The following is a 25903-nucleotide window of genomic DNA, read 5'->3' on the forward strand; positions in this document are numbered from 1 at the left end:
GGGAATAAGTATTTTTAATATTAATGTTTGGAATGTGGGTATTGACATGAAATGTAATGGATGAAACTGCTAGATCTAGCAGAATGTAGGGTTCTGTTTTGCTTGGACTTTACACCCTTTTCCCTTTCCCTCTTCTTTTCTTTTCTTTTATCTTTTTAGGGTCTCACCCGAGGCATATGGAGGTTCCCAGGCTAGGGGTCCAATCAGAGCTGTAACTGCTGGCCTACACCACAGCCATAGCAACATGGATCTGAGCTGCGTCTGACCTACACCACAGCTCACAACAGCGCCAGATCCTTAACCCACTGAGCGAGGCCAGGGATTGAACCTTCCGTCCTCATGGATGCTAGTCGGGCTCGTTAACCACTGAGCCACAATGGGAACTCCTCCCTCTTCTTTTAAAGATAACTTATAATTCTCTTGTGGCACAGTGGGTTATGGACCTAATGTTGTCACTGCAGCAGCTTTGGTCTCTAATTGTGTGCAGGTTTGATCCCTGGCCCAGGAACTTCCATATGCTGAGGGCATAGCCAAATGGAAAAAAGGAAAAACATTTCTCAAACAGCTGCCATAAATTTGATGTTTTACTTTTTTTTTTCTTCTTTTTAGAGCTGTACCCCTGGCATATGGAAGTTCCAGGCTAGGGGTCGAACTGGAGCTATAGCTGCTGGCCATAGCCACAGCAACAGGGGATCTGAGCCGCATCTGCAATCTGTACCACAGCTCACGGCAGTGCTGATCCTTAACCCACTGAGCAAGGCCAGGGATTGGACCCGCATCCTCATGGATACTAGTTGGATTCATTTCTGCTGCACCACGACGGGAACTCCCAGATGTTTTACTGTTTCTTAATTCCATTTCTAAAAACCAATTTCTGCTTGTTGTATTATTTTAGAAGATTGTGATGAGTATTTGGGATGGTGAATATGCTTAGATACTGCTTTATTGAGGGGGCCACCAAGTATATAGAGATGCCTATTAACTTTGGTTTAAATTATTTATTTATTTTTGGGTGGGGCATGCCTGTGGCATGTGGAAGTTCCCAGGCCAGGGGTAGAACCTGCGCCACAGCTGTAACTAAAGCCACAGCAGTGACAATGTTGGATTCTTTTTTTTTTTTTTTTTTGTCTTTTTGCCATTTCTTGGGCCACTCCCATGGCATATGGAGGTTCCCAGACTGGGGGTCTAATGGGAGCTGTAACCACCAGCCTACGCCAGAGCCACAGCAACGCGGGATCCTAGCCACATCTGCAACCTACACCACAGCTCATGGCCACACCGGATCTTTAACCCACTGAGCAAGGGCAGTGATTGAACCTGCAACCTCATGGTTCCTAGTCGGATTTTTTAACCACTGTGCCACGACAGGAACTCCGAATGTTGGATTTTTAACCCTCTTAGCCACAGGGAAGTCCTTGGCTTAAATATTTATAGATTATTTTTCTTTTGTTGAAAAATGATCACAGGTTTTTGTTGAGTTGTCATATTGTAAAAAGTGATTTAAGTCTTAAGTTGTCTTATTAAACATCTTTTATTTTTGCTAGCAATAATAAGAAAGGCCAGTTAGTCTCGTCATTACTATAAATGATGCTCTTATTAGGCTGTTTCAAATAGTATCAATTTAAAAATCATTGAAGCCATAGTTTACAAGATAGCATTGTAGATACAAAATGGTAATTATACAAAGGTATATCTGAAGGGGTGTTTGAATGTAGAATATGCCTAGAGAAGAGGTAGATTTTGTTTCTAAATTAGAGATGAAACAGTTTTTGTTTAGATCAAAACTATGCTATGGAAGGATGAGAGGGAATAATAGTAGAAAGATTCTTAGGAATGCCAAATGGTGAATTTTTAAATCCATGTTGATTATGTGGTTTTTTTTTATAGTTTCTTTGTAGAACCAATTTGATCTTGAAGCTGATTAATATTTGTATTTCTAGTGCTGATATTTATAAAGTGTAATTTCTCAATGACTCCTACATAAGGTTAGACGTGTTAATGTCAGGGAGTTCCTGTCGTGGCGCAGTGGTTAACAAATCCGACTAGGAACCATGAGGTTGCGGGTTCGGTCCCTGCCCTTACTCAGTGGGTTGACAATCCGGTGTTGCCGTTAGCTGTGGTGTGGGTCGCAGACGCGGCTCGGATCCCGTGTTGCTGTGGCTCTGGCATAGGCCAGGGGCTACAGCTCCAATTTGACCCTTAGCCTGGGACCTCCATGTGCCTCGGGAGCAGCCCAAGAAATAGCTGAAAAGACAAAAAAAAAAAAAAAAAAGAAGTGTTAATGTCTAAATTCATGTAATTGGCATCCTCCAGACAGTAAGGAGTTTGGTAAAAATGATTTGGATCAGGAGGAGTTTGTGAAATTCAGTTTTTCTTTTTTATCTGTTTCAAAATAGGTTCCCAGATCTGAGTATTTCTCTTTTCCCTACAAGTGAAGTTTCCTTATAGATTGAATGGGTCCTGGTTCAAGGCAGGTTATTATTGATTTGGGGAATATTTTGAGCTGGATATTATTCTTTTTCTAGAAAAGAATGATGTTTAGGTTCCTAAGCTTGCCCACTATAATTGTTTTGACTCATTTAGTTGAAGTTCTAATGCAGAACTTCATTAAATAATGCATTTAATGAATGTTGATGAAAATAATATTGTAGCCAAACTCAATAAATAGAAACAGAAAGGCAGTATCTTTGAGTGAGAAATATTTCTTTAATGCTTAAGTGCAGATTTAATTAAAGGTAGATGAGGTGGAAGATGGCTATTCATGTACGTTCTGAAGGGGAAGCTAGGTGCTTTCAAGAATTTTAGAGGATTATGGCATGTCTTCAAATCTCCTTTCATTATAAAATTTACAGCCCTCTTTTCTTTGATACATGTGTAACTTTAGCATAGCTCCTACATTTATCAGTCATATTTAGGATTATTTTTTGATTTTCCAGTGAAAATAGGAAAATAAAGGAAGGGGAGGCAGAGAGATTTTCCTAAAGTAACTTGGTAAAGGTTTGAAGAAAGAATGGAAGGATTAAGAGAGTATATGTAAATATTAAAAAAAAAAGAGAAATTCACTGAGGTGTGAGTAATAGGTAGAAGTAGAAAACAGGAATTGTGGAACGTGTCCATTCCTGAAGGAGAAGAAGGATTCTGTGTCACACAAAATTCTCCCATGGTAGCCATGAGATAGGAGTAGTTGGCCAAGGAGAGTTAGATTGCTTTGCCAAGCCAAGCAGTACTGACAGGGTGGCCTCAGCAGGTAGACGAGGAGTGTGAGTTCACAGGGTTCTTAGTGTCCAGGGCCTTTTTAGGACCAGAGGTATGGCAGAAAGTCTGTTTTCAAATCCAGTTTACCTCCCAGCTGTGACTTTGGGTAAACTCGAGTTTCTTTGTTTTCTAAATGGGATTACTGTTACTGTTTTGAGTGTTACTGTAATTATTAAGTGAAATGACTTAACAACAATGTGCCCAGCAGTGTCTTATATCTGGTAGATTCTCAACACATGTCAAGTGTCTTTTTTCCTCTGGGTTATGAGAATCTCTGACTTTTATAATATAGATTCAAACCTATTAATCAATTTGGAAAAATACTCTCTTCATTAATTGTATAGATTTCCCATTAAGAAACTCAGCATTTTAAGTGCCTTGTATATAGTTGACTAAAAATGAGTAGTAATGCCCAACTTGTTCATATATTATGTATGGTTCTGTTAACTTTGTACTTTGAAAATAAGCCCAAACAGTCCCCCAGCTTAGAAAATAATTGTTTCAAATGTTTATGGTAAAAGCCCAGGTGTTTAACTCCTTATTAAAATCCCTAACTTAAAGCTTATTTACTCTTTCAACTTATACAAATCCCTGAAGCTTAGTTTCTAATTGCTTGCACACAGTTGATTAGAAACTTTAAATTAGAAGGTGACAACAAGAAGAGAAAACTGTCTCTTCTGGAAGACAGGAGAAAGTGATGGCTGATAATTTTTATTCTCTTTAAGTGCAGCATTGTCATTAGGCTTAAATGACTAGGGATTACTTAATCCTTTAACCGAGCTGAACCAAATATTTTGCAGTATAAAAGGCCGATGGGGGTGTATGTGAGAGAGGGGGAATTGAAGGGACCAGGATGCTGAATTGTCATCCTCTGAGTATTCCTGTTACTGTACTTTCCAGCTTCTCTGGCAGAGGGATGGGGATGAGGGAAGAATCCAATTTGGAAGCAGGGAAAGAATGCAGAATTTGAAGTAATCTGCTAAAGGGAGATTTTGGAGAAATTTTCCTGAGGTGGGCCCCTTCCTTTCTTCTTCTCTCTAAGTTATAGTTTTTAGCAGTCTTTGTTCTGGGTAACTTGAAATTCTGGAAGGAGTACCGTCCTACCTTTAGCTGAATTAGTTCTAGAACATTATTGTTCATTTTTTCTTGGCTCTTACCAGCTCTGACACTTTATACCCTTTGTTAGCTGCCCAAGCCTCCTTCACTTACAAAATAATGGGTCATTGCAAGGAGCTATGGGTGGCTTATTGCTTATTATACCACGTGGTACTTCTTTATTCTCAATTTGACAGAAACTTCTGGGAATGCAAATTAATTGTTTCTTTTTTTCTTCCAGAGCAGCCTTACATGTAAGGGATGTGACTTAAAAGAGACATTCTTTCTTTCTTTCTCTCTCCTGTATAATATTCCTAACTCTTTATTTTCTGTTCATTGTGTAGACATTTGGGTCAGTAAGCAGTTGGCTTTTTGAAAATTTAGCAGGAAGAGACATTTAAATATTTACATCTTAGTATGTATTGATTATATCATTCCTTTTTTTTTTTTTTTTTTTTTTTTTGTCTTTTTGCCTTTTCTAGGGCTGTTCCCTCAGCATATGGAGGTTCCCAGGCTAGGGGTCTAAAGGGAGCTGTAACCACCGGCCTACGCCAGAGCCCCAGCACTGCGGATCTGAGCCGCGTCTGCGACCTACACCACAGCTCATGGCAACGCCAGATCCTTAACCCACTGAGCAAGGCCAGGGAACGAACCTACAACCTCATGGTTCCTAGTCGGATTCCTTAACCACTGCGCCACGACGGGAACTCCTCATTGCCTTTTTTTATACTCAGCTCATCCTCCCTGAAAATACTGGAATTAGAGAAGGGAAGTAGCTCATGTTCATTTTTGAGTGTGGGACCTTTTGTCATATTTGGGTTTTTGAATGTGCAGTGAAGCACTTGTGAGAGCTTTGACTGAGACCATGCAACAGTTAGAAGGGGAAAAGTTAGTGTTTATAAGAGAGCTTCAAGGACAATAAAAAACATGTTTTTCTTTATCATTTTTCTTAGGGTAGCTTTGTCTTTTTCTCTTTTACTGTAGGCTTAGTGAAATTAACTTCTTGTTTGAGAACCTTGTTTGATTTCCTATTCAGCTTACTCTGCCCAGCCACTGATTGAGGTTGTGATACAAGTATGGCTCACTTACTTATGTATGAAATATTCTTCTTTATTTTTTTCACTTAATATATATCTTGGAGAACTTTTCATCCACTTCATATAGTCATCTCATTCCTTTTAATGGCTGTGTCTGTTCTGTTTTATTGTTGAATCATAATTAATTTAATAAGTCTATTAGTGATGCTGAAGTTGTTTCTAGTCTTTCTCCATTAAAAGGTTTCACCAGATACCCTTGGTTACTTTTTATGAATAAGCTCGTTTCATAGGATTCTATGTACACCTAGCAGAGAGGCTGTTGGGTCAACAGTACTTAACAGTTTCCATTTTGGTAGACTTTTCCAAAGCTCACTTTAAAACCTTGTCAGAGCAGTGTTCGTTGATACTGAAATCTGTGTTGATAACTTATTTTCTGATATTTCAGGGAAATTGTTTGAAACAGTTTCTAGATTAGCCAGTAATTTGAAATATATGGTTAAATTTGGAGTATAGGAATAAGAAACCACGTGTAAAAAAGGAAAAGAGATTTATTTATCTGTGTATTCGACCTGTTTTCAAGAAAATTTTTAGAAAGATCAAGTTTGCCTTCCATTTTCAGTATTTCCACTTCCCTTTCCTTTTACTGCCTCTTTATTGAGATGTTCCAAGTCTTTGACTCAGGCACTTTTCTGAAAACCTGCTTTCTACCCCCGCCCCCACCAGATATTCTCTGTCTCCGGAGTACTTTGTGTTCCTTAGTACTTACTCTTTCAGCCTGATGTTAGATATTAGGTTTTTAAAAATTATATTTTTGTTTGTTTCAAAAAGCATATTATACATTAACATTGTATTATAGGAATATATTTTTAAATAGTATGCATATATTAAAATATACTAATTTAAAAAATTTATGAGGTACATGATCAGTAACAGTGGAGATGGGGACCACTGCTGGAGGGGAATGTAGGCCTTGCATTGGGTTATTACTAAGTCAACTTCATTTTTGCTAATTTTAAAAAAACTTAAATTCTGTCCTAGGTCAGTTTCTGTAATATCTTTTATTAACGTCTTCTTTTAATTACTACTACTTCTACTTTTCCCATATTCTTTAAAAGCTTCCTAGGTTTTTTGTTCAATTTTTTTTTTAATGATATATGTGGCAGTAGCAGATGTCACAGTAATAGAGAATTACAATAAAGGGTGGCTTTGTAAGTATTTAAACCCCTTTTAAGTTAGGGTCTTTCCAAATGCTTTAGGAAAACAGTTAATAGATTAGAAGAATATAATTGATTTGATAAGGATTTTCAAAGAAATAAGCAAATTTTAACCCTAAGAGACTTTTCACTTAGTTGTAGCATAGCTATTCTCTAAGAAATGTGATAGAATATTTGAAAAGGACAGTTATTTGATGATATACTTTAAATGTCCTTTACTAAAGATTTTGAAGAGAAATCAGATTCTTGTTCCTTTGTTCAGTATGTATTCTATTCTAGGCTTATGGTGCTACTTGGTACCAGGGAAAACAAGGTTAGCAAGTATGAATTATATTTTTATTTTGTTTACTTTGCTGTTTATATGAGCTGGGTTTTTTTTTTTTTTTTTTTTTTGTGACTTTTTTTTAGGGCCACACCTGCGTGGCATATGCAGGCTCCCAGCCTAGGGGTCAAATTGGAGCTATAGCTGCTGGCCTGTGCCACAGCCACAGCCACGCCAGATCCAAGCCGTGTCTGCAACCTACACCACAGCTCATGGCAACGCCGGATCCTAGACTCACTGAGTGAGGCCAGGGATTGAACTGTCATCCTCATGGATACTAGTAGGGTTTGTAAACCGCTGAGCCACAGTGGGAACTCCCTATATTTTTTGAGCTGTACATTTAAGTAAAGTTTTCTCCCTAGATGATAACCTTAGTAAATGAAAGAGAATTTAGATTTCAGTAATATATTTGTTTTTAACTGATCATTTATTTTACTTCTGAAAGCTATGATCAAGTAGTAACCATTATCTATCTGATTGATCTGGAAAAGAGGTGACTAAACTGAAACATAGTTAATGCATTTACTAATTGTGGGCCCTTCATGTGTGTGTGTGTGTGTGTGTGTGTTAAAAAAAACTGTACCAGTGCTTTGACATTCTTTGAGATGAAGTTTCTTTGGTTTTCATTATTGTTATGCTAATTCCTTAAGTAACACAGTAGAATATGAATTGATACCAACCATAGTTAATAATGCCTATTTTTTTCAATAATTAATGGAGAAAATAATGTAATTATTTAATAGTGTCTAGTTCTTATGACCTCTTAAATTTATGTAATCGTGTGCAACTACTTAATGTATTAGCAACAAAAATACTGCTTTTTTCATTTTAACAAATTTTAAAAGTATTTGTAAAAAAATTTTTTATTATATTTTTTATAAAGTTTTCAAATTATAAATGTAGACATGAAAAAAGCTGGCAGTTTCACCACCCAGTAGTATTAGTATTGTTAGCATTTTCGATAACTTGTGTCCATTCAAACAAATATATGTACACATAGATTTCCATTAATATGTTGGGGTAGTTCCCCAAAATTTTCAAATATTTTTCAGGAATATTTTTTACTGTATGGATTTTTTCTTTTAATCAGTCTTGACATTTTACATTCATTTAAAATTTTTTTTTTGTAGAATGATCCTCACAACCAAATTTTATAGCATTTCTATCCCAAACCCCCCATGCACCCCCCCACCCCCCAACCTGTCTCATTTGAAAACCATATGTTTTTCGAAGTCTGTGAGTCAGTATCTGTTCTGCAGAGAAGTTCATTGTGTCCTTTTTTTATGTTCTGCATGTAAAGTGATAGCATTTGATGTTGGTGTCTTACCATCTGACTGACCTCACTTAACACGATAATTTTTAGGTCCATCCATGTTGCTGCAAATGTCATTATTTCTTTCCTTTTACTGGTTGAGTAATATTCCATTGTGTATATGTAGCACATCTTCTTGATCCACTCCTCTGTTGATGGACATTTAATTTGTTTGCATGTCTCGGCTATTGTATATAGTGCTGCAGTGAACATTGAAGACATGTATCTTTTCCAGTCATGGTTTTCTCTGGATAGATGCCCAGGAGTGGGATTGCTTGATCAAATGGTAATTCTATTTTTAGTTTTCTGAGGAATCTCCATACTGTTTTCCACAGTGGTTGCACCAATTTACACTGTTGGTGGTAATGTACATTGGTGCTGTGGAAGATTGTATAGATTTTTTAAGATTCCTACTGACTTTTATATTTTATTGGGGGATAATAACTGGTGGAAATTTGCGCATATCACAGTTACACATCTTAAAACTTAAAAAGTTGAGCACACCTGTGCAATCAGCATTCAACTCAAGAAAAAACATTGTCAGCTCCCACTTCCCCTTTACCTGTCTCCTGTCACCAGCCCTGTCACCAAAGGGTAGCCGTTTTTCTGATTTTGTTTTTAAGAAAAAGTTTATTGAGATAAAATTCACATATTTTCAGTATATTATTCAGTGATTTTTAGTAAATTTACTGAGAGGTGCAGCCATCACTATAGTCTAGTTTTAAAATGTATGTATGAATATAACTTAACCAGTTTCTTTTTGTTGAATGCATGGTGTAAAGGTAGTTTTTCACTGTTGAAACACCACTGTAGTGATTTTCCATGTATATCTTTATATGCAGTTGTGATTTCATCAGGATAGGTTCCTAAAAGGTGTAAATTGCCAGTTCAGACAATATGTGCATGTTTATGGCTTTTGCATAGTACCAAATTGTCTTTCAAAGTAGTTGATATACTCCCACTGTCAATAGATGAGTATCTTTTTTCTCCTGCCATCTCAACCTTGGATATACTTTGTAAGAGTTTGGTAGATAAACTGTTTTAATATTCATTTTTTAAATTACTACTGTAAAAGAATATTATTTTATATATTTAGTGACTGTTTCTGCTTTTTCTTTATGATTTACCTGAGAGTGTTCTGTTTATTTCTTTGTTGTTGCTTTTTGGCTGCACCTGCGGAATGTGGAAGTTCCCAGGTCAGGGACTGAACCCTTGCTACAACAGTGACGTTGTGCCAGATCCTTAACCTGCTGTGCCACAAGGGAACTCCTCAGTTTGTTTCTTAATGTATCTTTGTATTTTTTTTTTTAAGACATTTAATATATTAAAGGATATGGATCCTCTGGTGTTACAAGTATTTTCCCCCAATTTGCTTTATATCAAGCTCTTTTTTTTTTTTATAACGAAATAGATTAGGATTTTGTGCCTTAATGTCAAAATGAAAATTTGTATTTTACTCTGTCAGCCTTTGGAAACTTATCTTGGTAATTTTAAAATTGGAGGCAATAATAAATTACATGAATAAAAACACTTCTATTAAAATGTGCACCTTTCATAATTTGAAATTTTAAAAATTCAAGTAGACATTTAAAACTAATTTATTATGCTTTGTTGCCAAACTTGGTCTTTCTAGGCAGTTATACTTAAGCATGAACATTGACGACAAACTGGAAGGATTGTTTCTTAAATGTGGCGGCATAGACGAAATGCAGTCTTCCAGGGCAATGGTTGTAATGGGTGGAGTGTCTGGCCAGTCTACCGTGTCTGGGGAACTGCAGGAGTCGGTGCTTCAAGATCGGAGTATGCCTCACCAGGAGATCCTTGCTGCAGATGAAGTGTTACAAGAAAGTGAAATGAGACAACAGGATATGATATCACATGATGAACTCATGGTCCATGAGGAGACAGTGAAAAATGATGAAGAGCAGATGGAAACACATGAAAGACTTCCTCAAGGACTACAGTATGCACTTAATGTTCCTGTAAGTAATTTCTTTATAAGATTTTAAACTTACAGTTAGAAACATAATTAATTTTGTATTAGGTAATACTACAAGTCATTGAAGAAATTTCAGAAAATGTTTAAAGGCTAAATTTAAATAGTTAAAATGGGTGTTCTTAAATAGATATAGTAAATATTGACAAAAATCATAATTGAAAAAGAAAAAATAAGTTCTTGTATTACATGCATTATAGAAACTTGTCTTTTCTGGATAACATTTATCATGATTACTGTGTTTCAAATTTAAAGTGCTTAATTTTAAATGATAACTTTGTTTTAGTAACTTTTGGATTTCTCCTTAAAAATGAGTAGAAAGATTAATCTTGAACATAAGTAGAAAAAGATCATACACTTGAGAATTTTTCCTTCAAATTCTGTAACTGTTGGCAAGTCCTGCCTTTATTTTTTTCATTGTCTTTTAAAATTAATATCAGCCTGTTAGTCTTTCTTGTTTACCCTACATGTCATAGTTCATCACCTAAGGTACTCTTTTATAGGCACCCATAACTTTTTTTTTTTCAATTTAAATGAACATTTATTGAGCCCATATTAAATGAGACTGCGTTAAGAGATTGAGATGCTCCTCTTCTGTCTGTGTACAGTTTCTGCCACTTTATCCTCAAGTGGGTACATCCTACGTGTTGGAATCTTTTGCAGTTATTCGAGCTCCTATGATGGAATGGTAGACTTGTTCCAAGGCACAGAATCTTTTTAGAAAGTTGTTGTTAGCAGAGTGATGGCCACAGTTAATGGATAACTGCTTCATTTTCTAAAAATACCCTCCAAACCAAAAACACTGAGCTGGACTTGTTGCCTACCATGAAGTTGCTAGTCTCATTTGGTGCTTTAGTCACAGGCCCTTTGGAATAAGCAGCAGTGACATCTTCATAATCTTAACTCCAAAAGTTTTCTGTGTGAAGTGAATTGTAATCACCTTAGCCTCAGTAAATTCTTCCCCAGAGCTGAGGGTGTTTAATTCCACATTAATAGGTAATGTGAAAGTCTCTGTGTTCTGCATTTTCAGTGAGGTCTTGGTCACTGGTTAAGTCTAGTAGGTTGGTGGTTGGTTCTAGGTCAGTGATGAATTCTAGGAGTAGTGTGGGGTAAGCCAGGGCAAACCAGGCAGAGGAGCAGGGCCTTCCTGAACATGATGCTGATGCAGGCGAGGAGGGTGGGAGGCTCAAGAAGGTGAGGAGGCGGAGTGTTTTCTTACCCTCTTGGATTTTTATTTTTACCTGATGACCAGCAAAACTACAACTGAAATGTAATCCTCGTCTGTCTTTAATATGATGTAAACCTAGATCCTTTCAGTACTTCTAATATACGGTGCCTTTTCTTTTGCTTTAGGACCTTCATATATCCTACTTAGAATATTCCTCTCAGTCATAACCCCTCTCTCTTTTAAACCTAGTTAGTGCTTTATCATCCTCAGCCTGCCACTTCTGTCCAGTCTAGGTTGAGTCCCTGCAATAGGGCCTTACGCACCCTGTACACCTCTGATGAATTGGCTCTCATGGCTCTATGAGAGCATGAATTTTGCTTATTTTCCATTGTGTCCTAGGTGTTGGCACATGGTGTGAATGAATGCATAGCTGCTTCTGTGTTCTTTTTCTTTCTTTTTTTAAAGTTTTATTGAAATATGGTTGATTTACAGTGTTGTGATAATTTTTGACCTATAACAAAGTGATTCAGTTGTACATGTACACACATTCATTTTCTTTCAGATTCTTTTCCCACATAGATTATCAGGTAGAGCTGTCTGGGCTATACAGCAGGTTCTGATTGTGTTGTAATACATATATATGCTCACCAACTTTTTACTGCAACCTGGTCAATTGCAGTAGCCTTTTTTTTTTTTAAGCTGGTTGATTGATGTTATAGAGTACATTAATTTTTCAAAGTTACATCAGCCTTGCATACCTGGAATGAATCCCACTTGGTTGTGGTGTATAAAACTTTTAAAAACATTGTTTGATTCAGTTTTTTGAGGATATTTTACATTTATGTTTATGGTCTAGTTTTATTCTCTTGTACTATCTTGGTCTGGTTTTAGTGTTAGAGTAATTTCTGGTCATAGAATGAGTTAAGAATATTCCCTCTGCTTTGGTCTTCTGGAAGAGATTGTAGATAATTGGTATAATTTCTTCCTTAAATGTTTGTGGAATTCACCAGTGGATGCATAGGGCCTGGTACTTTCTTTTTTGGAAGGTTATTAATTACTGATTCAATTTCTTTAATAGAGACCTAATCACATTGTTTCTTTTTCTGTGCGTATTAGCAGATGGTGTCTTCTGAGGAATTGGTGCAGTTCATCTAGGTTGTCAAATTTGTGGGCATAAAGTTGTTAATAGTATTCCTTTGTTATCCTTTTGAAGTCCATAGCATCTCTAGTGATGTGTCCCTGCTTTCATTTCTGATATTAGTAATTTGTCTTCTCTTTTTTCTCTTAGTTTGGCTAGAGGCTTGCTGCCTTTTTTTTTTTTTAATTTTTTTAATAGTTTTTAAGCATACAGTATTACATGCAGTATGAGCATACAGTTAAATGTACTCACATTGATGGGCCATAGATCTCTAGAACTGTTTCATCTTGCAAAACTGGATCTCTTTACTCACTGAACAGTTTCCCATTTTCACCTCCCCTGAGTAGAGTCTTATTAATTTTATAGAGAACTAGCTTTTGATTTTTTTCTCTTGATTTCCAGTTTTCAATTTCATTGATTTCTGCTCTTTTTGCTTTTTTAAGCCACACCTGCGGCATGTGGAAATTCCTGGCCCACAGATAGAGCTGTGCCACAGTAGTAACAACGCCAGATCCTTAACCTCACTGAGCCACAAGGGAACTCCTCTGCTCTAATTTTTATAATTTTTCTCTCTGTTATTTTGGATTTAATATGCCTTTTTCTCCCTGTATTTTTCAAAGGCAGAAGGTTAGATGATTGATTTTAGATCTTTTCTAACATATAGATATATATAAACGTACTTTAGTACTTAATGATATAAATTTCTCTCTAAGCACTGATTTCACTATGTCCTACAACTTTTGATAAGTTGTATTTTAATTTTAATTTTGTTCAATTTATCTTGTAATTCTCTTGAGATTTCTTCTTTGATTCATGTGTTATTTGTAAGTATGTTGTTTAATCTCCAAGTATTTTGCAACTTTCCAGCTATTTTTCTGTTGTTTTCTTCAGGTTTAATTCCTGGTTTGAGAGTGAATATTATATGATCTTCTATTCTTTTACAGTGGTGAAGTTGTGTTTTAAGGCCCTGCATGTGGGCTGTCTTGGTGAATGCTTCTTGTGAGCTTGAGAAGAATTAATGTTTTACTGTTGGATAAAGTAGTCAATTAATTGCAGTAGTCTTCTTGTTAGACTGACTATAGCCTGAGCCTTGTCCATTCTGTATTTCAGATCATTTCTAAAGTGATCTTGCCACATGGAGATTTATACTTGTTACTTCCCTATCAAAACTTCTTCAGAGGTTTTTTGTTGCCAAACAGCTGAAGTGTACTCTTTTGCTTGGGCTGAAAGAGCCTTTGAGTCATGTCTCATCTTATCCAAAGCCTATGTAGAGTAGTTCAAGCCCCTCTCCCCACTTCATACTTTTAGCACATCAGGTTGCTCTAGTTACCCAGGTCCAATTTGATTTTTTTCTTTACTTCTGTACATGTTGTATGTAGCAGTAATATTCTTTGTTTGGCAGTCTACTATTATTCAGCTTCTCAGAACTTTTCTCCTGTGTAATTTTTCATTAGAGTAACTAACTTTTCATTTCTTTGCTTGTAAGACCATGTGGTCTCTTTTCTTGTCCTGTATTTTAACGTGTGTTCTCAATAACTGGACCGTAGTAGGTAATCCAGTATTTTTTGAGTGAAAAAAAATTTTTTTAATTGAGAAAAAGTTTAAAGTAGAATGCTGTCATATCCCAAGTTTATAGCTCAGAGTTTTGACAACTACATAAAATTGTATAACCCATAATGCATCAGGATATGGAATACTTCCATCCTAGAAAGTTTATGTTTCTTCTTGGTCCGTCCCTTCCACAAAATTTTTTTTTCCCCCCATCATGGATTAGTATTGTCCCTTGAGTATGTGAATGGAATTGTGTAACTCTTGTGTCAGCTTCTTTTGCTCAGCTTAGTGTTTTTGCAGTTTTTCACATTGGTTGAGTGTATCAGTAAGTAGTTTATTCCTTTTCATTATTGATTAACATTCTGTTGTTTTATTACCCTAAAATTTGTTTTTATTTCCTCTCTTGTGGCTATTATCTCTCATTTTCAATCATTAGGAATAGAGCTGCTATTAACATTCTTGTACAAGTCTTTTTTGTTTTGTTTTGTTAGTTTTTTGTCCATTTAGGGCTGCATCTGCGACATACGGAGGTTCCCAGGCAAGGGGTTGAATCTGAGCTGTGGCTTGCCGGCCTACACCACAGCCACAGCAGCATGGGATGTGAGCTGCTTCTGCAACCTGTATACCACAGCTCACTACAACACCGGATCCTTAACCAACTGAGCAAGGCCAGGGGTCAAACCTGCGTCCTCATGGATACTAGTCAGGTTCGTTAGCCACTGAGCCATAAAGGGAACTCCCATTTTGTACAAGTCTTTTCGTTTATTTTTGGTACATTTTTATAGAAGTCAAACTATTTCTGTTCTGTTTTCATTTTGTTTGATCTGGTGTCTGGATCAGTATTACTCTTGATTTTTTTTATAAAAAATCTTGAGATCAGGTAGTTAAGTCCTTTGATTTTTGTTAACTTTTTGCAAGATTGCTGTGACTTTTCTAATTTGTTTGTATTTTCATATAAAATGTAGAATCAGCCTTTCAGTTTCTATAAAATGATCTAGCTGGGTTTTAATTAGGATTGCATTGATTATATATTGACTTGATGAAAATCAACGTCTAAATAGTCTTCCAGTCCACAGTTATGATATATTGCTGTGTTCATTTAGCTTTTCTTTAATTTCTTTTAACAGTGTTCTGTAGTTTTCAGTGTAGTTACTGGACATGTAACTTAAGTATTTCATGTTTCAGATGTAATTGTAAATGTGTTATAAAAAAATCTCATTGTTTAATTGTTCATGCTAGTATGTAGAAATGCACATGATTCTTTTTATATTGGCCATGTGCCTGTGGCTTTGTTATATGTTCTTATTAGTTCTAGTAGTTATTTTATAGATTCAATAGGTTTACTCACAGTCATATTGTCCATACATTTTACATCTTCCTTTCCAATCTATATGTTTTTTACTTCTTTTTTCTTCTTTATTGTTTTGACTAGGCCTCCAGTACAATGTTGAATAGAAGTGGTAAGAGTAGGCATCTTCACTTTCTGATCTCTGCATTCAGTTTTTCACCATTAAGAATTGTTTTAGCTACAGATTTTTCATAGATGACTTTTATTATTAGGTAGAAGAAATTTTTTTTTTTTTTTTTTTGGTCTTTTTTCTAGGGCCACTCCCACGGCATACGGAGGTTCCCAGGCTAGGGGTCTAATTGGAGCTGTAGCTGCCAGCCTACACCACAGCCACAGCAACGTGGGATCCGAGCTGCGTCTGCGACCTACACCACAGCTCACGGCAACGCCGGATCATCGGCCCACTGAGCAAGGCCAGGGATCGAACCCGCAACCTCATGGTTCCTAGTCGGATTTGTTAACCACTGCGCCACGACGGGAACTCCAAAATACTTTTTTTTTTTGTCTTTTTGCCATTTCTTGGGCCTCTCCTGTGGCATATGGAGGCTCCCAGGCTAGGGGTCTAATAGAAGCTGTAGCTGCCGGCCTATGCCAGAGCCACAGCAACATAGGTGGAAAAAATTTTTTGTCTAGTTTGTTGAGATTTTTTTAAAAAACTAAATGGATGTATAACTTCTTCAAATATTTTCTGTGTCTATTAAATGATCATTTGATTCCCCCTTCCCGATTTCTTAATGCAGTGAATTTATTGATTGATTTCTTTTCTTTTTTTTAGCTTTTTAGGGCTGCACCCTTGGCACACGGAGGTTCCCAGGCTATGGTTCGAATCAGAGCTATAGCTGCTGGCCTACGCTACAGCCACAGGATCTGAGCTGCATCTATGACCTACACTACAGCTCATGCCAACACTGGATCCTTAATCCCTAAGCAAGGCCAGGGATTGAACCTGCATCCTCATGGATGCTGGTCAGATTCATTAACTGCTGAGTCATGACAGGAGTTCCTATTGATTGCTTTTTCAAATGTTAAACCAACCTTGCATTCCTGGGATAAACCATACTTGGTAATGATATGTCATCCTTTTTATATGTTGCTGGGTTCAGTTTACAGATTTTTAAAAGAATTTTTATGTGTATGTTTATGAGGAATATTAGTTTTCTTTTCTTGCTGTCTTGTTTTAGATATGTTGGCCTCATTAAAAATGAGATAGGAATTCATTCCTTCTCTATTTTCTGAAAGAGTTTCTGTAAGATGGGTATTATTTCTATTATACATATTTGATAGACTTCACCAATAAAGCTAATTTGGGGCTGAGTTTTTTTTTTTTTTAAACATAGTATCATTTATTGCTAGTATCATTTAGTAATAAATGAATTTTCCCAACACTTTTCAGTCCATTTTTTTTTATTATAGTTGATTTACAGTGTTCTATCAATTTCTGCTGCACAGCAAAGTGGCCCAGTTGTACTTACATATCATACATATACTTTTTTTTTTCTTTTGTCTTTTGTCTTTTTAGCGCGGAAATTGTGGCATATGGTGGTTCCCAGGCTAGGGGTCGAATCAGAGCTGAAGCTGCCAGCCTATGCCACGGCCACAGCAAGGCAAGATCCGAGCTGCGTTTGCGACCTACACCACAGCTCACAGCATCGCCGGATCATTAACTCACTGAGCAAGGCCAGGGATTGAACCCATACCCTTGTGAATGTTAGTTGGGTTTGCTAACCACTGAGCCACTATGGGAACTCCCTGTGTATACATTCTTTTTCTCATATTATCTCCCATCATGTTCCATCACAAGTGATTGGATATAGTTCCCTGTGCTATATCTAGAGTAGGACCTCATTGCTAATCCACTCCAAATGCAGTAGTTTGTGTCTGCTAACCCCAAACTTACCATCCATCCCACTCCCTCCCTCTCCCCCCCCGGGTTCCCCCCAGGCAGCCATATCCATGAGTTTGTTTCTTTTCTGTGGATAGGTTCATTTCTGCCATATTTTAGAGTCCACATATAAGTGAAATCATATGGTATTTGTCTTTCTCTTTCTGACTTACTTCACTTAGTATGAGAATCTCTAGTTCCATCCATGTTGCTGCAGATGGCATTATTTTGTTCTTTTTTATGGCTGAGTAACTGAGTTTTCTTTGTGGGATTGAATCAGAGCTGCAGCTGCAGCCTACACTATAGCCATGGCAACTACAGATCTGAGTTGCCTCTGTGACCTACACCACAGTTCACAGCAACTCCGGATCCTTAACCTACTCAGCAAGGCCAGTGATCGAACCTGCATCCTCAGGGATACTAGTCAGATTCTTAATCCATTGCGCCACAATGGGAACTCCCTAAAAAAAATTTTTTTTCTTCCGTCTTTTTAGGGCTACACCCATGGCATATGGAGGTTCCCAGGCTAGGGGTCGAATCAGAGTTGTAGTTGCCAGCCACAGCCACAGCAATGCAGGATCCGAGCTTTATCTGTGACTTACACCACAGCTATGGCAATGCCAGATCCTTAACCCACTGAGTGAGGCGAGGGATCAATCCTACAACCTCACAGTTTCTAGTTGGATTCATTTCTGCTGTGCCATGATGGGAACTCTTAAAAATTTTTTTCTTGATTCAGTTTTGATAAATTATGTTTTTCGAGAAATTTGCCCATTTCTTCATTTTTTAATTTAACAAAATTGTTTTTATTTCCTCAATTCTTTTATTGTCTAAGGATCTGTAATAATTTCTTCTTTCTCATTCCTAAGAGTGCTAATTTATGTTTTTCTTGATTTATCTGGGTAGAGATTTATTGGTTTTATTGGTCTCTTCAAAGAATCAAATTTTGAGTGAGATCCTGCTGTATAGCACAGGGAACTATATCTAGTCACTTGTGGTAGTTTATAATGGAGGATAATGTTCAAAAAACAATGTGTGTGTGTGTGTGTGTGTGTGTGTATATGTATATGTATGACTGGGTCACTGATGTATAGCAGAAATTGACAGGACATTGCAAATCAACTATAATGGAAAAAATAATCTAAAAAAAGAATCGAGTTTTGGTTTTATTGGTTTTCACTATTGTTCATTTTAACTTTCATCTTTACTCTCAGTTATTTCTTTCTTTCTGCTTAGTTTATTTATTTATATATGTATTTTTGCTTTTTAGGGCTGTACCTGTGGCATGTGGAAGTTTCCAGGCAGGGGTTGAATTGGAGCTGCAGCTGAAAGCCTATGCCATAGCCACAGCATTGCTGGATCCTATTCATGTCTGAGCTAGGCCACAGCTTATGGCAACACCAGATCCTTAACCCACTGAGCAAGGCCAGGGATTGAACCCAAATCCTCATGGATACTAGTCGGGTTCTCAACCCACTGAGCCATGATAGGAAGACCCTAATTTGCTCTTCTTTTCTAAGCTTTTTATAGTAGATTGTTTAGACCTTTCTTTGTTTTTTTGGGTTTTTTGTTTGTTTTTGGTAAACATTTGAATCTCTAAACTTTTCTTCCTTTGTGATTTATTTTGGAACAATGAATTATAAATGTTTTGCTTAATTTCTGAATATTTTGAAGTTTTCCAGATATCTTTTTGTCAGTGATATTTAATCATTATAGTCAGGGAATGTGCACGTATGATTTCAGTCCTTTTAAATTTATGGAGATGTGGAGCTCTTTTGTGCTGCAGCAGGTTGCAGATTTGGTGTTGTTACTGCAGTGGCATGAGTTGCTGCTATAGCGTGGGTTTAACCCCTGGCCTGGAAGGTGGACATGCCATGGGTGTGGCCAAAAAAAAGAAATTAAAAAGAAAATAAGAGTTCCTATTATGGTTTAGCAGGTTAATAACCCGACTACTATCCATGAAGATGCAGATTTGATCCCTGGCCTTGCTCAGTGGGTTACAGGATCAGTGTTGCCATGAGCTGAGGTGTCGGTCAGAGACACAGCTCAGATCTGGCATTGCTGTGGTATAAGCCAGCAGCTACAGCTCCAATTCAACTCCTAGCCCAGGATGCGGCCCTTAAAAAAAAAAAAAAAAAATTGTTGAGTTCCCTTCGTGGCCCAGTGGTTAAGGAACCTGACTAGGATACATGAGGATGTGGGTTCAGTCCTTGGCCTTGCTCAGTGGGTTAAGGATCTGGGGTTGCCGAGAGCTATAGTATAGGTCGTAGATATGGCTTGGATCCTTTGTTGCAGTGGCTGTGGTGTAGGCTGGCAGCTGCAGCTGCAATTCGACCCCTGGCCTGGGAACCTCCATATGCTGCAGGTGTGGCCCTAAAAAGCAAAAGACAAATGAATAAAAAATTATTGAGACTTGTTTTAAGACCTACCACCTGATTAGTTGGTGAATGTTCTATATTCACTTGAAAAGAATGTTAAGTCTGGCTGTTTGGTGGGTTATTTGGTAAATGTCAGTTAGATCAAGTTGAGTAGTTGAGGGAGTTCCCGTCGTGGCGCAGTGGTTAACGAATCCGACTAGGAACCATGAGGTTGTGGGTTCGGTCCCTGCCCTTGCTCAGTGGGTTAACGATCCGGCGTTGCCGTGAGCTGTGGGTGTAGGTTGCAGACGCGGCTCGGATCCTGCGTTGCTGTGGCTCTGGCGTAGGCGGGTGGCTACAGCTCCGATTCGACCCCTAGCCTGGGAACCTCCATATGCCCCGGGAGCGGCCCAAGAAATAGCAACAACAAAAAAGACAAAAGACAAAAAAAAAAAAGTTGAGTAGTTGTGTTCTTCACCTCTTTATATCCTTACTGATATACTTGTTCCCTAGCAGTTAAAGTTTGTTTGCAGAAAGATCCAGTTCAGAAATATATGTTGCATTAATTGTCACGTCTTTATTTTTCTTTAATCTGGGTTAGTTCCTCATTTAAATTTTTTTTGATCATTGTTGAAAATTACAGACATTTATTTTGTAGAATGTTGTTCAGTTCAGGTTTATTTGATTTTTTCCTCTTAGGAAGATTTAAGTTATTTTGTTATCATATTTAAGTTATCATCTTTGGCAAGTGTATTGCAGAAAAATGATGGTGTGTTCGCTTCCCATTGCTTTCTAACAGGTGACACCTGGTTTTTATTTGTCCCTTTCTGTTGCTATTTCGCTTTCACTAATTACTTATGGTGATGTTTACTGGGTTTTACCAGTGTAAAATTAATCTTACTCATCACAGTTTTAAATTTGTTCATTTATTTATTTGTATCAGTTTGGATTTAGGAGTTTTACTCACTGGGTTAAAATCTTCTGCTGTGATTATTTTAATGCTTGGTTTAAGATTTGGCCAGTCACTTCAAGCTGACTTCTGTGTTCTTTGACATATCCTTTCAATCTTTGAGCACTTCCTTGCCTCCGGTTACAAGATGTTTTAGCTTTATCTTACATTTTTACTGCCTCTTCCCTGGAATCAACCATTCCTTTAAAGAGCCTGAGTTCATTTTAAATGGAGAATGGTATTTAGAAGCTATTGGCCTCTAAGTGTGCTACTTATTACTCTTGGGGTATAGCTGCTCCTAGGACTGTCAGTGGACAAAGCCAGAGAATATATGTATGTATATAGTTATATACATTTGTACGTATATATGTATATACATTTATATCTTTATTTATCTGTTTATCAATACTGAAAGCCATGAGTTCACTCTGATACCTGCAATTATAGTCTGTTACCACAGAGTACATTTTAGTTTTATCCCTTCCATATTTTATGACTCCTTTCTCAAATAGTGAGAAATCTGAAATAGTGAGAAATCTGACTTCTCTTATCATTAATAATAAGGATAAGGGTAATAAATATATATTTACCTACTTTATCAGGCCCTCCCTTTCCCTCCCTTCTCTGCTCCCATGTATAACCATTTTTCCTTCAACTCTCCTGCCGCTTCCCCCAATGCCCTCCTTACCTGGCTCCTATACTCCATGGCAGTGCATGCTACTACTCCTTGTCTCCTGCACAGATGACTTCCTTCCCTGGTGTGTGCTTTGACAACTCAGTACACACTGTGCTGGTCCCCATTCGCTCTTGATCACATCATCACAGCGATTAGTTCTGACATCTTGCTCCAGGCTGCTCTTCTGTCACAACATAGACCCTTCTTTATGTTGCTTGGGCCTAGACACCTCATGTTGAGCTTCACCCCCCCCCCCCCGCCCTTTTTTTGGGCTGCGTTTCCAGCAGAAATTCCTGGATCAGGGATCCAACCCACACCACAGTTGTAACCAGAGCCACAGCAGTGACAATACTGGCAATACTAGATCCTTAACCCACTGAGCCACGAGCTAACTCTCTGAGCTGCCCATTTATGTGGATATCTTCCTACTCTGCTTACACTCTGACATCTTGCTTTGGGCAGCCCTCCCATGCAAAAGCGTCCTCTTCATCCTCTCTGGGAACTGACACTTTGTTCTGCTCCAGATTCTGGAAGGCCTTAGGAGAGAATGGTTCATGGAGAGTAAGTAGGTAAAGAAGAGCAGGAAGGGGAAGGGACAAAATTTATCCTTTTCAGTTTTTTGTTAAACTTAATTTTGAAATTATATAGATTCATAGCAAGTTGCAAAAATAGTGGAGAGAGGTCTCATGTCTCCTTCACCTAGTTTCTCTCCAGTGGTTACATTTTATATAACTATAGTACAGAAATCTCACAACCAGGAAGTTGACTTTGCTACAGCATGTCCGTTATTGTGTACTTTATCATACATGTAGTTGTGTGTAACTGCCCTGACAATCAGGATACAGAACTAATCAGTCATAACAAAGCTCTCCCTGGTGTTACCCCTCTATAGTCACACCTCTTCTTGTTCTGCCCACTATTCCTAAGTCCTGGTTATTCTAATTTGTTTTCCATCTCTAAAAGTTTGTCATTTTGAGAATGTTTTGTCAGTGGAATCATACAGTATGTGATCTTTTGAGATAGTCTTTTTTCACTTAACAGTCACTTAACTAAGGCCCTTGAGAACCATCTGGGTTGTTGTATATATCAATACTTTGTTCTTTTTTAGAAAATTTATTTATCTTTACTTATAGAGTAGTATTCCATGGTCTGGTTTTATCACAGTTTAAACATTCATTTATTGAGGGACGTTTTAGTTGTTTCCATGTTTTGGCTATTACAAATAAAGGTGCTGTGAACATTCATGTGTAGATTTTTGTGTGAACATTGGTGTACATACCTCCAGGGCACTCCATCATATTCCTGCCACTGAATATAATCACACCTAACATTTTGGTGTATGTGCTTCAGTGCTTTTTTGTTATGAGTTCCATGCACAAGATCATGTTGCTTTTTATCTGCTCTTTTCATTTACCAGCTATTTTGAACTTTTCTAAACTTCTTATTCTTCTAGTACTTCTTAAATGTCTGCTTTATATTCCAAATTTTGGATAATCCAAAATTGAGTCCTGTTACTTCTAATAGATAATGATAAATTTGCGTCTATTCTGAGAATGAATCAATGAAAAGTCATCTCATACTGTGTGCTTGATGGCCAGAATTTAGGATTTGTGTAACATTGCTTTATAGACATGAGGAATGATATCCTTTACTTGTCACTTATGCATTCCTGCTAAGGCAAAGTGGTGAAGGGCAGGTCTTGGGATCTTGAGTATACATATTTGAGTTAAAGAGAGGGCATTGATGTAGAACAGTATGATCCCAAGTCCCCCAGAGTGTGAAAACTTAATTTTCAAGGCCTTTCATCTTTTCTAGATTGTTCTGTAAAAATCTTTTAAGAATAGGATTGAAGGGAGTTCCTGTGTGGCTCAGTGGGTTAAGGATCCAGTGTTGTCACTGCAGGGGCTTAGGTCGCTGCTGTGGTACAGATTCAGACCTTGGCCTGAGAGCCTCCATATGCCACAGGCATAGCCAAAAAAAGAGAGATTTTGAACATATTAATGTTTTTTTACTTTTATTTTCTCATTCACTTGGAAGTCACAAAGACTTCTATTTCATGTTAACTTTTTTTGTTAATTCAAAGCAAAAAGTTGAATTTTGTGGTTTTTCTTTTGTTTTTTGGCCATGCACATGGCATGCAGTTCCTGGGCCAAGGATTGAACCCACACCACAGGGGTGAGGATGCCAGGTCCACCAGGGAACTGGTGGACCAGTTTTATGTTTCCTTGAATTGTAAACTCCCTATTGTTTTGTGACATTTGAAGTAAGAATTTATCATTTGTGATAACTGCAAGTTTTTAGGATTTATCTTGACTGCTTAATCTAAGTCATTCACCCAAACTCAACTCAGTGGCTCTTCATTTTCAACAGCAATCTGCAGGTCAACTTTTGAATGTCTGTAGTTTGCTCACTAGAACTTTATTTTCTAACATGTTAAAAATTTGAGTGAAAATAACCTAAAACTAATATTTCAGGTTTTTAGTTGTAGTAGCCCCATTTTACATGCTCAGTAGCCACATGCACGTTTAGTGCCTTATGTATTAGACAGGTGGATAAAGTATTTTCATCATTTCAGGGAGTTTTACTGGTTGGTACTATGTTAGAAAGCCGCTTAACTCACAAACTAAATTTATTTCAGAAATTTGGGGGAAAAGTATTTGGTTTATACTTTTAATTCTTCTTCTTCTTTTTTTTTTTTTTTTTTTTTTTTTTTGGTCCACCTTGCACCATGTGGAGTTCCCGGGCCAGGAATTAGATCTGAGCCACAGTTTCAACTTAACGCTGCAGCTGTGACAATGCTGAATACTTTAACCCACTGTGCAGGGCTGGGGATTGAACCTGCATCCTGGTGCTGCACAGATGCCGACGGTCCTCTTGCCCAGCAAGAACTCCCCTTTTAATTCTTATACCCATAGAAGAGGAGTTGAGAACTTTATGGTATATATTTTTCTAATTTGATATCAGGTATGTTGAAGAGTAAAAGACATGTTTATATTGACGAAATGTAGCAAATTGTCATTCATGATGATATATGCCATGGTTGTTTTCTAGAAAGCTATTGGTTTACACCTGAAAGAAAGGGTTTTTTATAAATTAGGAGCTATGAAAAATTGTATTCTAGTCAGATAGTGATATAATAAAGTATGAAGTGTTTTAGGTATTTATAGCTCTTGAAAAAAATTTACTGTAGCATTTTTAGCATTTTTGTAGTCATGGATTTCTGTGGTGTAAAACAGCATGAACAAAACCATAAATTTTGGATTTATAATTATTTTGTTTAGTGGCTTAGGAAAGTCAAAATGCATTTGGCTATTGCTCTAAGATCTCTCTTTTATTTTTATCATTTTAAATTGGCTGCACCTGGGGCATATAGACGTTCCTGGGCTAGGGACTAAATCTGAGCCATAGCTGCAACCTGTGCTGCAGCTGCGGCAGTGCCGGATCCTTGAACACACTGTGTCACCCAGGGATCAAACCTGAGCCTCCATAGCAACCCGAGCCTCTGCAGTTGGATTTTAACCCACTGTGCCACAGCGGGAACTCCCTGTTTTTAGCTTTAAAATTTCCTTAACTCTTATCATTTGTTAAAAGAGGATTGTGTAGATATTTCCCCAAATACCTCTTGCTCCAGTCAATGAAAATCTAATATACTGATCATAGGAATTTGAGTACTTGTCTTGTGATGAGTGACTTTTCCTTTCTTATTTTTTAAAAAGGAATAGTTTTACCCATGTCAGTGATTTTAAGATACTTACTATTTTGCCACATATTTTATACTGGATTACATTTATTGGTAACAGATGATCTTTCACAGTCATCCTAGAAGGTGACGTATCTGTTTGGGTCTTTTTATTTGCTTAAGTAGTCAGTGATAGGATATGTTTCTTCCTCTCTTTTGGGATTATTCCCAATTTTGTTATTCCTATTACATTGTGTACTTTTCAACAAAGTCATGTATTAGTTGTATTCAGTTCTTATTACCATTGTATTTCTTTTAAAGTTCATTTGAAGGATTCAGAAGTAGTTTTATGTTTATTGACTATTGGCTCCTTGTCTTTTGAAGTGCCTGCATTGGTTTCTGTTTGGGCTATATGCTTCCCCCACCCCCTTCACATTCTTTTTATTTTCAGCACACTCCTCAGATATTTAAAAAAAAAAAAGATTTATTAATCGAGCTCATTTAAAGAGGATAGATGGTAATTTACATTGCTTTTTTTTTTTTTTTTCCCCTTTTTGGCCACCCTGCAGCATGTGTCGTCCCCAGGCGAGGGATCAAATCCGTGCTACAATTGTGACCTAAACCACAACTGTGGCAATGCTCCATCCTTAACCCACTGTGCGGGGCTTAGTGCTCCCAAGACTCCACTGATCCCATTGCACCACAGCGGGAATGCCAGTTTTTTTTTTTTTTTTAAACAAGATTTTGCTTGCTAATATGGCTGTTAGAAAATGTCCTATTTGATGGGAATCTGAGCTGGAAACATGGACTAGTCTTATTTTATAGTTTTTCCTGGTGAGAGTCGTATTATTGCTTATTGTTATTTATTTCAACTCACCTGGTAAATAGGTTAATAAAAGTATCTCTACTAGTATGTTGTTTTAG

The 25903-nt window shown here is 37.3% G+C and overlaps 1 protein-coding gene across 10 annotated transcripts in view; it reads left to right on the forward strand.

Annotated features, from left to right (window-relative positions):
• The window catches only part of ZNF148 (zinc finger protein 148), a 125049-nt gene that overhangs the window by 40348 nt on the left and 58798 nt on the right, over positions 1–25903 (forward strand). For 4 of the 10 annotated variants that reach the window (XM_021070208.2, XM_021070213.2, XM_021070209.2 and 1 more), the window contains one exon: positions 9869–10217. The exons of 5 other annotated variants lie outside the window; for them this stretch is intronic. In XM_021070208.2, the coding sequence (XP_020925867.1) occupies positions 9885–10217 (333 nt within the window). In that variant the 5' untranslated portion in view covers positions 9869–9884. Of the gene's footprint in view, positions 1–9868; positions 10218–25903 lie in introns of those variants that run through there. One more of the 10 variants, XM_084990885.1, reaches the window with a different exon arrangement.

This window comes from Sus scrofa, chromosome 13, assembly GCF_054392235.1.
Source record: "Sus scrofa isolate SSC_HxYL_T2T_F1_AM1 chromosome 13, Sscrofa_HxYL_maternal_Yorkshire_Landrace_v2.0, whole genome shotgun sequence".
Classification (NCBI taxonomy): Eukaryota; Metazoa; Chordata; class Mammalia; order Artiodactyla; family Suidae; genus Sus; species Sus scrofa.